The sequence below is a fragment of the Mesocricetus auratus genome, unplaced genomic scaffold, assembly GCF_017639785.1.
Source record: "Mesocricetus auratus isolate SY011 unplaced genomic scaffold, BCM_Maur_2.0 Super-Scaffold_100691, whole genome shotgun sequence".
In the NCBI taxonomy this organism is placed as follows: domain Eukaryota; kingdom Metazoa; phylum Chordata; class Mammalia; order Rodentia; family Cricetidae; genus Mesocricetus; species Mesocricetus auratus.
In genome coordinates, this window is record NW_024429267.1 from 35637751 (window position 1) to 35655677 (window position 17927).

The 17927-nt window shown below is 45.9% G+C and overlaps 1 protein-coding gene and 1 long non-coding RNA gene across 4 annotated transcripts in view; one reads left to right on the forward strand and one right to left on the reverse strand.

Moving 5' to 3' along the window:
• LOC110342865 overlaps positions 1 to 17927 on the forward strand; it is a 118679-nt gene that overhangs the window by 62187 nt on the left and 38565 nt on the right. The gene's annotated exons all lie outside the window — the stretch shown is intronic.
• The window catches only part of Clstn2 (calsyntenin 2), a 565401-nt gene continuing 554272 nt past the window's right edge, over positions 6799 to 17927 (reverse strand). Inside the window, exons 17-18 of one of the 2 annotated variants that reach the window (XM_040740356.1) lie at positions 17205 to 17362; positions 6799 to 8130 (exon numbers count right to left, since the gene is read on the reverse strand). In XM_040740356.1, coding sequence (XP_040596290.1) covers positions 8070 to 8130; positions 17205 to 17362 — 219 coding nt within the window. In that variant the 3' untranslated portion in view covers positions 6799 to 8069. Of the gene's footprint in view, positions 17363 to 17927 lie in introns of both variants that reach the window. The other variant, XM_040740357.1, reaches the window with a different exon arrangement.

Sequence of the window (17927 nt, forward strand, 5' to 3'; positions counted from 1 at the left end):
AATGAGAAGGACTCTTGGGTGATTTGGCAGGGAAAATCAGGCAGATGCAAACAGACTTATCCAAGGAAAGGCTGTAATATAAATCCAGTGCACCATGGTTACCATCACCAGACTCCAAATTGTTGCCTGTCTGTTTTTGTCCTGAAGAATGTCTTGATTCTTTAGGGACTTGGTTGTGTGAAATCCACAGCCAGGTGGCTCTCCATAAGACTATTCATCTTTTCCTTCCAAGGCCACAAGCTAATCTGTGGCCAGTAGGGGGAAAGAGATTCACAGGAAGCTTCTGAAGGCAGATCTAGGAGTACCACTGGAGTTTTAGGATGAAAGCCTGGCAGCTCCAACAAGCTAGGTGTGGTCACTGGTCCCAATATGCTAATTAAAAAGACAATAGTGAAAGGAGGGAGGTTTGTTGACTGTGGCCACATTAGGAAGAGAAGCAACGGGGTCCAGTGGCCACTGTGTCTTTGGGGTACTGAGATGGATTTAAATAGAGGATATATATTTAAATAGAGGACAAAGGGCCAAGGTGCGCCTCTCACCTGTTCCTGGTCCACAGCTGTCTTAGGTCTTTTTTGGCCTACAAGGGGGGTTTCATTGGCTGTCAAAACCAAGTGCAATCTCTTCCTGGGAGATGCGTTTCTTCCCTCATTTGCATGAAGGCCTCTTCCCTTTTCCTCCCCCAGCATGAGATTTTCAGGGAAATTAAGTCTTTGAGATTCATTGTTTCAACAGCCTGATGACAAGAGGGGAGGCTAGGGGCAAGTGTCTCTGTAGACTATTGCCCCCCCTGCTGGGTCAGTTTCAGGAATGGTTGGCCTCCTTTCTATGACTCCCCACAGTCTAGAGTTCCCTTGTTCCACACGAAGATGGCAGCTTTGTGGCAAGCACAACTCTTGTGAAAAGCTTGTAAGAAAGAGGAGTGGAGGTGGTTTGGCGAAGACCCAGCTGTCACCCAGCTGATTTAAGTCTCTAATCTTCAGTTAATGGCAAATGCTGCTTGTGCCTGACATTTGGAGGCATGGAGTCACATGTCTCTCCAGTCCATGTACTGAACTGCCACTCTGTGTCAGTCTAGACTTTTTTCACTCACAGCCCACTCTATCTACCTACTCATTACCTACCTGCCCAGATTCCTTGATATAGCAAAGGGTGCTGCACCTTCATGCTATTTGTTATGAAAGTGTCTCTAGGGATTGCTCAGAGGGAGCTCCTGGGTTTCTGTAACCATTGTCTTTGCCTATGTTCTCATCAGAGTGCACAAGGGTCTCTAGGCCTCACCAACATTTTCACCACTGTCTCTCTAGGTTGCCCCAATTTGCATTTGTAAAATTACCAGTGACATTGAGTATATTTTGTGTGCTTTAATTTCTCAGGTTCCTTCTGTGAATCATCTTGTCATTTTCTTTGCCCTATTTTCTATGGGGTTCTGAAGAACCATTGTGGTCTCTTTTTAGCTGGTGAACAATCTCTCATAGAGTTTGATAATCATGTCTAAAGCATTTAACCATCTCTCTTAGGTGTGTGGATTCCTGTTTAGAGCATCTAGATTTTAATTCATCGCATTTCCTCATTCTTTCTATTTGTCTCACGCACACACACTTGCACAGCTCTTTGTGATAACTTTGAATGATTACTTGGATTACATAATAATCAGGTAGTTTTTAACTTGAGTTTTGAGAGTGGCTAATTAAAAAGCAACAGAAAACCAACAACTGTGTGTGTATGTGTGCCTGCTATCATTAAGCTGACAAAACCTTAGAGTATCTTCCACCATTTCTGAGTTGTAACTTCTGTTTTGTAGTCAGTTGGATTTACATAAAGAAACTGAAGAGAGGGGGAGGGAGCTGGCTTTGCTGCAGCCCAGTCTCTTTCCACCCATTTATCCTGCTCCCCCTTTTTCTCCCCACTTCCTCAGTCTTACCTCTCTGATGTGTTAGTCACAAGACTTCTGGAAATCAGAACCTAACAACTCTATGGTTGTTCCGAAGGCCTTGATCTTACCCAAAACTGATGTCCTTTGAGAAACATTTTTCATATAAGAATGTAAATTCTGTAGCCATACAATGCACATATAAATGGCATGGCTCTGAGTGGTGCATCCTTGGGCTGTCTCTCTTTTGTGCCTTTCACTCAGGAGGCAGACAACCCCCAGGCTAGTCTGTCATCTCTCCCCAGGGAGCACTGAAGTCAAGAGAATACATTCTCAGAGACCTGTCTCAGGTTAAGACTTCCTATGTACAGATCCAAGCCTCCAGAGGCCCTTATTGCAGAAGCCCGAATTGCCTTCCCAGTGTAGGAAGGTATAGGTGTAGGGTGATGGAACAGGTCCAGCCTGCTCCCTCACCCCAGCCAGCAAACAGTTTGGAAACTGCTACCTTACACTTATTTTTCTTGCCGAGGTGTGTCTTTATTGCAGCCAGAGAGGCACACTCATGAACACCTCGCTCCTTTTTGAGTCTAGACACAATATTTATGAAATGAGTTGAGAAAATCTGGCAGCAAAAACTGGTCCACACATGCTGGACACACACACACACACACACACACACACACACACACACACACAACTCATCTGTGGAATCCCTCACCAGAGATCTTGCTACTGAGAATTCTGTTCCTGCTCTACATGGAACACGTTTCCTGAGTGGGAGGCCCCTGTGAGTGAGAGAATCAGCTTCAGGTTGTGTTTGGGTCAAAATGTGTTAGAAGTTAGCTTTGATGATCGCGTTCTAGCAGCTGTTGGGAAGACAGAGTGTGCGTGGAGAGTCTTTTAGTGCGCTCCTACCAAGTGACAGAGTGATGTATTTGTATAAAGTGAAACATTACTTATCATTTATTCACAAAAGGAAAATGCGCATTGCAGTCTTTCCAGCATCTAAAAGTCTTGTCAGTGGCAGCTCGGGGCTGTCCATCACCTGTACGATAGATAAATAGCCACATTTTCCAGAAAGCAGCCTGCTTCTTTGTGATTGAGTTTCACTATCCATATCCTTGTGTTTAGCTAAGTCTGGTGAACACACGGAGAAGCCTGGGACTGCAGAATCCCACAAGATGAGAGTTGTGGGAGGAGCTCTGTACAGCCCATGGAAAGTGTCAGGAGCCATGCACTTCAGTTTCACATGGGGTTGAGGTCATGGAGCCGACCTCAGCAGGTGAGGAACATAGCCTTGAGTAATAAAACCCATGCCCAGGTGGGGGGGTTCCCATACCCACACCACACACTCACTGTTGTGTGTTCAGGTGGTGACAACCAGGTGAGACATGACAGACTGCCCTGGAAGAGTCACAGGAAGAGCGTGGCATGAATGCCTTCAGGGAAGAAACATAGAGAAAGGAAGGCAAAGATCCTTCCAGATCATCATGACCTAGTTTATGGCGGTTGCTGGAGGCATCTAGAGGCTCAGACCCACTGTTATCTTAAGAGTCTGTGAACTGTCATGTATTCCTCCACAGATGTCACTCATGGCTCCAGTTGTGCCTCCTTTGTAGCTTTCACAGCAAGGGCGACTATGCACTTACTATGAGACCATTTGATTTTGTGCCTCTCCTTCATCAGCCTGTGAATCCAGACTCTCTGTAAGGAGCTGTGGTCACCTTTGGGCAATGACTAGGTGAGTCAGTGAAGGCTCCACATTGCTATGTGTCCCCTGGACCTTTGTAGGTTTCAGGATGTAGAGGTCTACAGAGGCCCTGGAGACGATTTTCTGGTGTCACTGTTATGGGAGAGGAGACACATTTGCCCTAGTTTCTATGTGCATATTTTCACATAATGTGATCCCCACTGGCTCTTAGTCACCCCTTGGCTTACATTTTTTAACACAATTTTTACTTTTGAAACTGTAGTTATTGTAACTAGGGGTTTTCAGCTTGTGTCTGGCATTTGGGGGTGCTGGTTTTAGTCCAAGGTTCTAGAAAGGGAAACGGCATTTGTTACCAGCCTGGCACCTGCAGGCTTGGCTTTTGCAGAGGCAACACTTGACACTCAAAAACTGGTATTCCTTGGCATGGGCAGGTATTTGGCTTGGTGGGACAAGAACAGGACTCACAACATCATGTTTGTGTATCATCAACTGTGTGGCCTTGGGCAGGAGACCTGGTCATTCTGGGCTCAACCTTTTCTTTTATGAAACAGGGATGAAGGTTCTTTCTCCTGAAGTCATTGGATGGAACAATTAAGTTGGAAAATACCAGTGAAGTCTTGGTCCAAAATAAATCCTTAGCAAATGTGTGTACATCATCCCCCCTGGCCTTTTACTTTTCCTCCCTTTCTGCAGTCTCCATTGAGAGGGCGAGAAGGGCACCTATCACCAGTGAATGAATGAGTTCACTCGGTGAGAGAGTGTAGGAAGATCTGGGTGGATGAGGGTGTGACCCACACTATTACTTACTTTAGAGTGTTGAATGGATATGGTGAAATTTCCTTAGTGAGTACCCAAAGGTCTGAACGCTGTGGCAGACAATTGAAAGGCATTATCTCATTTAATCATCACAAGAATGCTGTAAGTAAGGTTCCATTATCAACACTGTACAAATGAAATGAAAGGTCAGTAAGAGTGCCATGGGATAATGGTGTCGGAAGTAAGAAGTGATCTTACTAAGGTACCTTGAAACAGGGCCATGAATGGGGCGTGTGTGCAAGTTACCAAGGGGAACCAATGAAGGGCCACTTATCAGATCAAGGCTTCTTTGTCTCTTTATTAACTCTGTGATGAAAAGGAGAAAGTACAATTTAGAATGATGAATATGCTGGCTTAACATCAAGTGGGAAAAAACACTGAGGGTATGAGTGATCTATCTGTACGTGTGAGAATCTGCACTGTGGTGTAGGAAGGTGGGGGTGGGTGGGTTTTGTTGGATACCAAGAGAGGAAGGGAGGATGATAAAGACACTCTTCCTAGGGAAAAGAAAAAATCACATCCTTTTTACATCCACCTGAGAAGGAAGGAGAGAGAGAGCTAGCAAGGGACCGGGGAGAAGGCAGATGGGGCCTGTGAGGGTGCCCACAAGGGGTTAGGAAAGCAAGAATGCCTCTTGTGACATGCAGCAGCGTGCTTGTCATGTTCAGTGTCTTGCTATGATTTGAATTTGTAATGACCCCCACTCTCATTATTTGAATGATTGGGACTCCAGATGCTTACACTGTTTGGGTGACACTCTGGGAATTTGTAGGGCTGAGCTGGAGGAAGTGGCTCACTTTGGGTGTGTCCTTAGAGTTGCATTATCTTTGGATACTTCCTGTTTGGATCTCTTGGTCATAAAGTATGCATCTCTCCGCCAGAAGCTCCTGCTGTCCCAATGTCCCACCCAGGTACATGGGACTGGATTCTGATCCTTACAAAGTTGGGAGCCAAAGTAACCCTTTTCCTTAAGTTGTCCCTGTCAGATATTGTATTAACCGTGAGATGAACACACTAATACAATGTCTGAGGACATTAACAAGTATTTATTTCTTATGTTATGTGTATGGGTAGTTTGCTTGCATGACTGCATGTGTACCACGTATGTGCCTGGTGCTGGTAGAGGCCAGGCAAGGGCATGAGCTCCCCTGGAACTGTTGTTACAGTTGGATGTGGGAATCTTCATGTGGAACAGAGCTCAGGTCTTCAAGACGAACAGCCTAGTGCTCTTGATCCCGGAGCCATCTCTCCAGCTGCCCAAATATGTTTTGTTTGAATTTTCCCCCCTTCCCTCTGATACTCAAGGGTGGGGCTTAGCCTTGTGTTGGTTAAGTAAAACTAGGAGGGAGAATGTCTGGCTGTTAGACATGGAAGGCCTGTACTTTTCTAACAGAAAGAGAGAATTAGTTGGATGGGGGGTGGGGGAAACAAAGTGGGAAGAGAGGAGGGAGGAGGGGAGTTGTGATTGGGCTGGGAAAAATTGATTGATTGATTAGTAAAAAATAAACTAGGAGGGAGAGTCTGGTAATGACAGCATCTAGAATCCGAGGGAGTTCTCTGGACTTCAGTCTTCTTTGGATGGTGGGAAGGAGCCCATCACTATGAGCACCTGTGCCACGGTGGCCCTGAGTGTCACCTGTGTCAGCATGGGGGGGACAGGGAATGGCTCAGGAGGGGAGGGGCCATATAGTGAAATATTTGTTTAACCGTACAAAGATGTGATGCATTTGTTCAATTGTGTAAAGATGTGTTGCTGTTTTACCTTGCCTGAATAAAGCACCTGACTGGTCTAATAAAAAGATGAATGGCCAACAGTGAGAGAGGAGGTATAGATGGGACTTCCAGGAAGGGGTGTAAGTAGGAGGAGGAATTTAGGTCCAAAGAAGAAAGAAAAAGATGCCAGGGGCCAGTCATGGAGGAAGCAGGAAAGTAGGACATACAGAATGAAAGAAAGGAAGAATAGGCTAAATCAAGTTAAAAGAGCTAGTGGGACAAGCCTAAGCTAGGTCTGAGCATTCGTAGTTAATAATAAGTCTCCAAGTCTTTATTTGAGAGCTGGTTGTTGGTCCAAAGAGAACTCCAATTCCTCTGGGTCTCAGGGTTACCAGGAAGAATAACTGAATTTAGGGTTCATAGCTCCAGCAACTCGTTGGTCCTCAATAAATGCCCAGATCATCGTTCTAGTTGTCTGCAATGGCAATACCGCCAGGCTCAGCTCTCATATAACAGGGGACCCGGAAGGAAGCCTCATGGGGTCAATCGCTGTCACATTCACCATGTCTCTCTCACCCACCTGGATATAGGACAGAGCCCCAGAGATGCTGACTGACCCTGACAAGGTAGTGTTCAGCCTCTTATCCCACCACATGTTCGAACAATAAAAAAACCCTCAGCAGTCATCTTTACTGTGAAATTCTAAAATCATATTTATTCACCAATTCACAGTGTCATAATGACCACCAACATGAATCAGTTTGTAGGCATTTACGAGCCAAGGCTGAAAATAAATATCTGTCTGTGTTGAATAGGCATTTAACAAATTACTCAGAAACTGCAAGAATCGAAATTGTTAGAAATTTAAAGTTTGGGAGTCAGGCATGATAAGATCACAGCCATGGGGAGAAACTCAACCGATTCCCGAGAGGTTATTTCCCTATTAAATCCTTATGTACATGTACACTCTGGGCATCCTTCACTCTGCATCAGTTAGAATCTAGTGCGTCAATTAGGCAGGGAGAGGGTACCAAGGGAAGGGGTGGAGGGTAAGGTTTTTCTCTGGTCCCCTGTGGCTGGGCAACCTTATTGACCAACAACGTAATACACGGCTCTGAAGTTAGATTAGATTTTCTATAAATTCATAAGTCCATTTAATAAGACATTTCAAGGTTTGCATTGTATCAGACTCATACACACACAGCCGCATAGTTACCAAATAAATACACTTGTAGACTAAGATGACTCGTTCTTGGAGGCAGCTCAAGAGGCTCAGAAAATGTGTGCCAGGGTGCGCTGGACAGTTCCCAGGTGAAGCTGGCTCCAGGTAAAGACACTCCAGCTGCACTGACCTAATGGACACTGCCCAGTCAGGAGCAGGTGGAAGGGGGTCCATACAATGAGGTTGCTTTTTCTTTCTGCAGGGTGGACCCCAGAGAGGCTCCAGTAGGGCAAGCAGCCTGTCTATCTCAGGTCTTTCCCAACTGAGGTTGAGTAGGTGGGTGGGAACAAACAGGCTTTCCACCCAAGGTTTTTAAAAGATGACATCATCTCTAGATATGGGAGGAGGGAAGGGCCTGAGATCGGCTGGACCCAGAACCTTTATATTTAGTCCCAGCATCATGACTGAAGATGACAGATTCAACAGTATCTATCATGTACTTAAGGAAAGGCGTAGACAATGGCAGGGTGGGCAGACACTACACAGTAGAAACAGCATTGTGGGTGTTATTCAGATAGGTTCTAAATGTGTGCAAGCCACTGTGTGCAACACTGTCACTGTTCACTGCCAGAGAACCAGACCCTGTGTCTGCAGCTGTCTGATTATTGCATGGGCTATGGGAATTCACAAAGGCTTCCTTAAGCTAGGAGAAGTGTGGGGCCAACCTGCTTCTATATGGCTCAGTCAATATGGAGTTTAGTGATCTGTCTTCACCAAGTAGGGACAAGCTAGGTGCATCACTTCCAAACGTTTATGACTCCTGCTGTGTTCCAGGTACTTTTTCCAGGGCTTTGAGAGCTAAAAGCAAATAACAATAAGAATAACCTAAGGATTCTGGAGGATTCAAATTTGTTGGGACTAATGGCCTTTCTGTTTTTTTTCTCACTTCCACATTATAGATATGTATATATACACATACACATATATTATCAGCTTCCCTTCACTCAGTTATGTCTGATATTTTATACTTAATACTCTAATACCATAAACTAATGTCCCATCACATCATTATGACTCTTTCTTACATACATTACAATGCCATGCAATAACATAACAAGCACCACTCTAGTACAGCCAGCTTCTATATATGCTTTCTTCTTTCTATTCTCCACCTGGCTTTTTCCCATCTCCAGCCATGCCTGTCAAGCTCAGGGCACCAACAGCTCTTTCTTGGAGCAGATCATATGGAAACCTGATCGGTCATTCACTTCAAGTGGTTCTGACTTGTAAAGTGATTGCAGTAACTGCCTCTGTGGTGTTCGCATGGCTACACTCCCCATGTTTCCTTTGACATGTGAATCTAAGTGTACACACAGAGCAGTACCCCCGCTTCCTAGTTGCTCCCAATACTGTCACTCCTAATCATCCTAATCAACTTCTAATCCCCTCTATCACCTTCTTAGTCAACATCTCTTCCCTTCCTTTGCAAGTGATGCACCTGGGTGCCTAGTCTAACTTTCTTTCCCCAAAACTTTTGTTCTATTTCCACCCTCTGGAGTATGTCTGTGAGAGTGCCATCAATACTCCACCAGGGCTCTTTGCATCATGGAGAGTGGTTAGTGGTGAGAGCCACACCCCAGCACTCCCTGATGGCCAGAATGGATGCATTGTTGCCTCCAAAGACAGATGCATGCATTTTACTCAGCTATGTGACTCATGGATCCAGTTGAACCCTCTTGGGTCCACAAGGAATCCTTCCAGAGGGCAGAGGCTACTACCTTCTTGTCCACCCCGTTCCTTTCCCACAGGGGTGCTGGAGTCTAGACCTAAAACCTATGTGTTGATTCTCTGCCTTTGCAAATAGACATAACCTCTTCACTTCTTTTTCTGACAGCTCATTCTGTTGGAGAAAAGAATCCTCTATTTATGTGTTTGTGTTCCATATCTTTCCGAAATGCTCAGTATAGAGGGTCCAGATAACAGAAGTGTGTTTTCTTTCTCAGATAAAAGAAAACAGACATTAAAGCCAACATGAGTTGGTTCCTGTGATTAATCCACACCATCTGTATTCTGGAGCCTCTCACATCTGCTGCCCTCTTCTCGTTAGACTTTCGGGATTAGAGCTCCATAGTGATGACTCCTTCCATGGTATATCTGATAAAGGGGGTGGTAGAGCAGCAAGGAGCTGGGCTTATCAACAAATTAAGGCTCCATTTCCTGAGTCCCATGACCCATAGGGTAGAGCAAGTGGGGCTCATCAAGGCCTAGCTATGCTTGCTCCTGTCTTTGGGGAGACACTTACTGGTCCTGCCTGGTAAGGATTGCTCTGAAAAGAAGTCCCTTCCTGTCAGGTGTCATCAGTCCTTCCCCCTTCCACTCTTCTCCCACTCCTGATTTTGCAGATGATGGCTGATATGCTAAAGCCAGGGCTGGGGGAGTCTTTCTCCACCAGGGCATCTTAACTTCAAACCATACTCATTCCCTGAGGCTGGGTGATCTCTGGGTTTCTATTCAATTCAGCATTTGTTGAGTGCATGCTGTGGGTCAGATGCAGTGCTTGGGACACATGGTGACATCCTTAGTGCAGGACCAGGGTCCTAAGACACATCAGTTATCTCTTCTTGCCTTAGGGAGGTGGCAAGTGGAGGTAGGGAGTGTTGGAGGTGTCATATTTTCTAGGGAAGTCTGGGAAAGTAGACTGTGGCTCTTGGGCTCATGGCTCTACCTCAGGATATAACCATGTCAATAGATCAGAAGTACCAGTTCACATATTCTGCTCGTTGACTGCATTATGTGCCTCATTCCTGGAGGGTGACTTTCAACTACTCACTCAGGCCTCCTGATACCCTGGCTGGATGTGATCTCCTGCCCCAAGAGCAAACTGTCTCCTTGTCCCGCATGACAAACCTGCCAACCAGAGTCCTCTTTCCAGGACTGCTCTCCATCACTTTCTGTTTTGTCCCTTAGGAGACTTTTGTAATAAACGGTTGGTGTGCAAGGGAAACAGAAAATAGCCTTAAGTCTTGGGAAAGAAGTGTTGTCAGCAGGGACTTCACTCAGAGAGGCCGGGCTGTAAAAGAAAATTCCCTCTATTTGGTTTCCTTGTCTTCTCACAGGTAAATAATAGGCATGCCCTACATTTTCTTTTCTGTTATTTTTCCCTCCTTTCCTTCTACTTAACGAAAAGGGGACATTCTGACTTCTTAGAGATGTGTGCCTTCACCATGGTCTCTCTGCTGGTATCCCTTTGGAATCCTTGGGAGCTCGGGCTCCCTTTGGAGTCCTTGGAGGCTCAGTGTGGCATCTGTCAGGAGGGACACTTTTCTGAGAATGATGGGTTGGGTTTATAGAAACTCAATATTACTAGTTCTCCTGCCTTAGGGTGTTCTTCATTCCTCTTCTCTGCCCTGAGCTCTGACCTTGACTCTGAGATCCTGATAATGAGGTTAGACTTAGGCCATGGGCACAGTGACTGGTAAAACACCAAGGAGTTCCAGCTGAAGGTTTATGGTGCTTATTCCATAGATCTTACCATAAATCAGGCCACAGGTAACTGGTAGTTCGAGGAAAGGACAATGGTTGGGACCTGAAGGCTACATAGACCACAGGGATGAGATTCCCACTGTAGATGAAACAGCAGGTTTGACTTTGTTATTTTCTCTTTCTACTTTTAGTAACATGGGTTACTGTCCTTCCAAGAGAAGCAGTCCATTCCCCATCCAATTTAGTGTTTGAATTGTGACTGCATTTCCCCGGTCTCACTACAAATGAATAGTGCTGCAGTAACCTGGAGTGTCCTTGAATGACCCTGTTTGCCTGGATGCATACTGGGAGCAAAGCAGCCTCCTAGTGGCCTGGGCTCATTGCTGCAGTGTGACTGCTGCCACATGAAACGGGGCTTTGAAGGAGGCTACTCAATGGACAGGAACTGGGCAGGTGGCCTCCCTGGAGCTGGGTGACTTCAATACAACCCTCCTGGGCAGTGCCTCTCACTACTGTGAAGGGGCACGCGGGCAGGGATCATCTCACCCCCAAGCAGAGGAGACAAGTTGGAATTGGGAGCAGGTCCTTTGAAATGACTGCTTCAGGGTGTGAACTCGGGCCCTGCTCTGTTTCCCTCTCTTACTGCAGCAGGAGCTGGTGATTTCCTCCAGTTTGTTAGCAGCGGACGCTGGTCTCTTCCTCCACAGCAATGGTTCTCAAACCCTGGCCTGCCCGAGAACCAGACTGCTCCTAATGCACAGCTTGCTAAGCCTCCCTAGTTCCCGGGTGCTGCTTCTGCTGGTCTCACCCCACAAATCACACAGCCAGAGAACTGGAGCTGTCCAATGTGCTCAGCAAACCTCCCTCCGCAGAGCCTCCAGAGCTCCTCCCTTCACATATGAACTCTCACATGAGGCTGGTCAGACCCTGGGCGTTGACTGTCAGCCTCCCGCCGCCTCCCCCCTCCCCATGCCCTCTTAAATCACTGTTCATAACCCATCTGCTCTGCCTGGCTGCTGCTGCGCCTATTTAAGGACTTCCTGTCTTAGGTTTTACCAAATCTCAGCCATCAGTCATTATTTCTGCATAGAGGGGAAGGCTTTCCTCTGTAAGTGTCCTGAACCATGATATCGAAGGAGCATTTAGGAGCACATTGCTCACGTCCCCAAAGAGCTCTGTCTGTTGATGGAGGCTGTCAGCACCCCATAGGATCATCCCTACCATCTTAGCTAAAACAGATGACTGTAAAGCAATTATATTATACCCCTAAACTTCTGCCCACGACCGTCCTAACTGCTTCTGACAGCCTCTGGCACTACAAGACCAGGGACCCTCTCTATATGCCATTCATTTGCTCTTCTCCTGCTCCTGGCTTAGACTCTAGCTCACGTGGGTTCTCAATGAGGACCTCCTGAATTTGTTGAACATAACTGCAAACAGAGACTCCCATCTGCTAATTGACTGAACACAGCAGCTATCTGATTGTTCTCAGAAATGCTGTCGAGGTAATTTCTGTCTATCTTTGTTACCATGGGACAAAGTCGAGCTTGGCTTCTATACCATAGCTCCTGTAAAACCAACTCTCCCTTTCTAACCAGTGTCAGAAGGAAGCTAATGCAGAATAAATGCATAAAGTAAAACAAATAAAGACAGTCAAATGAGGGTGCTGGAGTTGACTTCAAAACTGGCATTGCTCATTTCCTTTCCCTACAGCTGGACAACGCAAAGTGGTTACATGAAAATTAAACCATGCCAAGGGCTTTGGCTTGTCAGCCTCGATAAATGTCTGGCACACAGAGAGGAGCCTGTGCCACCACAACCTGCCTGAGCACATGCAGGAGACTTCCGGGATCCCCAGAGGCTGCATGTTATATGAGCATCATCTACTATTCACTGGCAAATTCTTTTAAAGAACTAAATTTATTCCCTCCCATATTTTTTTTGCAAAGCCTATCTGGCTAATTTAAATGGGGGAGATGATTAAGAAAAAGCACTCCTTTCTTTGCTGCTAATATTGAGTCATGGAGGCAAGAAGACTGTTAATTCTGGAGTGTGCTGGGCAGGGCTTTCTGCTGATTGTGTTGCTATTGATTCAAACAGCCACAAGTCTTTAGGATCATTTTTAGAGCAAAGACATGAACAGGGCCGAAATGAAAATCAGTCCCAGATAATGAACACTTCTGCTTGGAAATCATTATGGACTGAGCCCTGCTGGGAAGGTGCTGAGCCTGGGGAGTTAGCTCTTGCCTCAGCAGAGGAGAGGGAGTCAGTGCTCAGTGATTAGCCTGTTCCCTGGGTCTAAGGCATCCAACCCTTGGGAATAGTTGTCTGATTTCATCAATTCAAAAATAACAAGTGGGATTTTGTTGGTTCACTTATTTATTTTTCATTTTTCTCCAATCTCCTGTGCACTTCTAAGAGAGCTTCCACGAAAGACCCCAGAGTTTTCCAGCTGTTCAGTTCAAGGCACCAACCACTAGGGACCTGATGGATAGGCATGGCATGCTGATAGAGCTGCTTTTTTCCCTGGGAAATGGAGGGCTGCTCTCTGTGTCTGCCTCACATGGATCTGCCTGGTGGCTAGTTTCCTAGATGTCTTGCAGGCAAAGTTTTGAGTGGGAAATGAGAAATAAAAAGAGTGAAAAGTTGATGACATGAACTGAATTCAACGAATTCAAATTTCCTCTTTTTTTCCCTCAGTATCATAAATCAATTTTACTGAAAAATAGATGGAGGAACGAATTGGAAGGCCCTTTGTTTGGGCATTGCCAGTGGTTGCTTTCATGTGCTGAGGCAGAGTTCAGTACAAGTAACAGAGAGAACAAATGGCTTAGTACCCTAAGTCTTTCTTTTCTGGATGTTTCCAAACAAAGATTGTTGATCTCTGAAGCACAGGAAGGGGGAGGGATGACGGAAGTAGCAGTGGTCCCCTTCACAGAGACTCAGGTCCCTGGAAGACACACTGCCTTGTTAAATTCAGAGCCTTTGTTAATATTCACAGCATGGCTAATGTGAGGGCTGTCTCGGAAATCAGTTTTTGTATCTGTGTGGCTTGGGGCCTTGGTCAGACTTACAGAAGTTGTTTAAATCTGTTACAATAGAGTCAGCATTTCTGGAGAGACTTCTCCAATGGACTTAATGGCTTTACTCCACTGGGGCAGCCTATAATGTGCTGGCCTCTTCTGATCTCACCCTCCTTCTCCTTTTCCTCTCTGTCTCCTCGGTTACCAGAGAATGGCTGGTTACCTATTTTCAAGCTCTGATAGCAGACTCAGGTTGTCCATTTGGCCAGCTAAGCAATGGGCTGGTCTCTGGCCAAACCAGTCAGCTGCTTCTCCTGGGGCTGAGTCTGCCTCTGCTTGACGGCTCACCTCTTCCTGAGCAGTCACACAGTGTCCTGATCATCTGGGGCTTTTGGTTTTAAAATACGACCCTACAGAGACTGGAAAATGCCAGTGTGATTAGTATCTTGCACTCATGGCCAGAATATCTGATGGGAGGCATATGCTATTACCTACCATTCACCTGGATACCTGCTGAAGCTTACTATTTTATAACCACCCCCATCTTACCCAAGGTAACAAAGTGAGTGTTGGGAACAGGAGAAAAGCCTGTGGTCCCAGTAGCATCATCTAGACATCTCAGCTTTGGGAAAGGCTTTGGGTTCTTGTTGTCACCATTCCCCTGCAATTATGAGTCCAGCCACCGAATGCTTCCTGCAATGACATATCTTTGCTTGCTTATCCAGATGCTTCCCAACTTCCATCTGCTTCCCCCTCCCCCACCTCACACAAAACATAAAGGACTTTTAATACTCCAAACAGCTCACCTAACCATGAATGAGTAATGTAGCCACAAGAGGTAGCTCGGGGGCACAAGAACGGCTTTCCACCCAATCGGAACTGAAAAGCCAGAGCAGAGGAAAGTGCTCTCATAAACCCTAGACTTAAATATTTGCAATCAAAATCTCATTCAAAAAGGATTGGTTTTAAACATACAAAGTGTTCCCTTTACTGCCATAATTTTGGGAGAATTCAGTAGCTCCTAAATGCCTGACTGAAGAATGTCTTTTTATTTAAATAATGGGATTGTGAAGCCTAACTGGTCCTGTAGATTTTCCCCTTGTAAATGTGCAGAAATAGCTTGGCAGAAAAGGGGGCATTTGATTGGGGTAATTCATGGGAGATGTGTCTATTTCCTTTCAATGAATATCAAATCTCAAGTTTCTTCCAAGAGGGAAAAATCAGGGCACTGGTTGAGTTGGTAAATGTGTCCCTTTTCTTCCTGTGTCTTTTGTCACTTCCTCCTCCTCTCTCCTGTGTAATTTCCATGCCTGTTTGTGTCCCTTCTACAGGTCTCTATGGGGAAAGGCCTGTCTCAATCAGCTTCATCCCATTCCCACTGCTGCTGGTACTGTGCTTAGTTAGCACATAGTGGGTGCTCAGAAATGCACGTTAATACGAACATAAGTAGACCATAGTGTAGTCTGCACCTCTGAACTGACTATTAGCAGGACACTGACTCTGAGGCTCAGTTTACTCATCACACACACACACATACAAAACCCATACCTAATAACAGATTTCTCAAATATTTCACAGGTTTGCTTGGAGGCTCAAGAAAGGGAAGGTTTGCACAAAACACTTTGGAAGATGAGAAAGCAGCATAAGGTAGTTCTCCCCAGTGAGAAGCTTGCACAGACCTGGCATGGACCCTCACTGCCTGGAGGGCTGAGCAGAGTAGAGGACATCAGTTGTAACCACTCCCTGAATGCTATGTTTGGATGATGACAAGGGGAATAGTAGGTTGAACCTGAATGCTATGTGATGAGAGACCAACTGTGGATGTGCACCAAGTCAATTCAGGATGGGCTTGGGGCAGAATAGGAGGCTGGGGGTGACCCATACAGACTGAAACAAAGAAGAGCTCAAGGTGTTTGAAATAAACATGTCCTCAAAGCCTTGTGGAACTCTTACAACAGCCTTAATTCTTGCCTGCTATTCTCTAGGCCACAAAAGATTGTCCACCAGTTACTATAGCAACAATTCTCCTCACGAACTGCCCATGTTACCATGTTAGAATGGAGATGGAAAAGTCTTCCTTATTAAAATAAGAAGAAAGAAGAAGAAATTAGGGTTTTGATATATTTGCCCTCTATTCAAAGCATCTCCCCCTTTTATGAGAAGAAAAAGAGGCAGCTGCTATTATTACAAATATGCTTTGAATTCCCAGCAGTTGAATTTCCCAACTTTCATTGCAGACTGAGAGAGCCTATATTTGTTCTACTATATCTGAAAAATGGTGTTGCTTCCTCAAGAGAAAACAGTAACAGGTGATAAGGGACCACAGGCTAGGTGGTGACAGCCTTGTCAACCTTTAGGTTGCTTTTCTCTGGTGGAGTCCAGCCATACCAACCCCATGTCAAAGCAGATTTCTGTCCACCATGAAGCCTTGTTGAGTCACCCCATTAGCTCATTCTTTGGCTCTTGGCAACAGCCAAGTCCAAGCCATCACCTGAACAGTGCCTGTGTGAAATTCTTCCCGGGCCCTATGGTTCTGTGTGGTGATAGCCCTGGATGGGGAAGTCCCACCTGCCTAGACCTTCTCTAGGCAGGTCAGGATGCTTGTTAGCAAGCCCTGTGATGAGGATACACTCTACTTATGGTCAAAGACCAACTAACTTTTGGTTTTAAATTTTTTTTAGACCAGTTTATGTAGTCTCAGAAAGAAGTAAAAGGAAAGGCTCCCCAAGATAGGAAGTGTGTGGTGTGGTGGTGGTGGTGGTGGTGGTTTGTGTGTGTGTGTGTGTGTGGTGGTTGTGTATGTACATGTACACTATGAACTTTTACCTTGAAACTCAATTCTGTCTCAAGAAAGGCTTTCTTTTCAATTCTTAAGCCCTAAGAATTTGGGCGTATGAAATTCCACTGCCTTCCCTATAGAAAGCAACCTGGAGACCAAGCGTAGGGAGGACCTGCTGGTGTCAGTGGAGAAAGGCTATTTAGTCAAGTACATACACAGTGAGTTACAACCCAAGGAGTTCGAAAACACTGAGCCTAGGATAAGTGGCTTAAAGGTGGACCTTTTCCCCTGCAGAAAAGAACAAGATGCTCAGAACTCTGCAGACTGGGTGAGTGACAGGATTCTGGGTGAGCCCAAGGCAGAAGAAATGAGGGCCACAGGACAATGGAACCACCCTGAAGTCCTCACTGGTGGTGACACTGGGCTCTTGGAAGTGCCCCATGGTTGGGACACAGGCAGTGCCCCAAACATAGAGGGTAGATTCCAGGAAGCTGATGACCTTCCCAGACCCGACATAAATTAGAGGCTAGTGTGACAGGCTTGGGCATACATTGGGTTGGGCTTTACAAAAGGGGCACATGGGCTGGTCAGCAGGCCCATAGCACTAGTAGGAGAGGATGGAATCATCCCATTCCAGCTGGGCTTGCCTCGTGCCACTCTGCCCATGTCTGCCTCTGCCCATTCCTTCCTCCTCTTCCTCTTCGCTGTCATCAGAGCCACTGCTGCTGGAGCTCATGCCTTCCTCTGCTTCCTCCTCTTCCTCTCCTTCAGTCTCTTCTTCCCCATGCCCTGGCCCTTCATGTTTCTGGAAGCCAGGAGAGAAATAAAATACGCATCAAAGACAACTGAAATCAAGTAACCCTCTAAATCGTACTGCCGTGGGTTTGATGCTGGCTGCATTCATGTGAACGTGGTGCCAGTCTTTTCTCAGTTCCAACCTTGGGAAATGAGGGTGATGCTTCCCACGTCACACGGCGCTTGTATATACAGAACATCTGAACAGTGTCTCTCTAGAGGGGAGCTTACTAAGTGGCAGGTGGTGGTGTCCTGTTTTTGCTTTAACTTATCTCAACCCTTTAAGTAAACTCTGTAGGCCACCTAATCTGCACTGTTAGCTAATCAAGAGGTCAGTATCGAATTCCTGAGTGTTGGTCCTCTCTGAACTACAGTGGGGGTGAGGGATAGATACAGAATCACTGCTTGCTTTAGGAAAATTCTAGTTATGTTTGTGTGCGCTAAGAATGATGGCACATTTTAAATCAGAGAACACAGTTCACAGGGGAACAGGGTTGGTTCTTGTTGAGAGGAGTAAAGAAGAGCAGAGATGGGAGAATCACTGGCAATAGACCATCAGACTAGGAGGAGTCTGG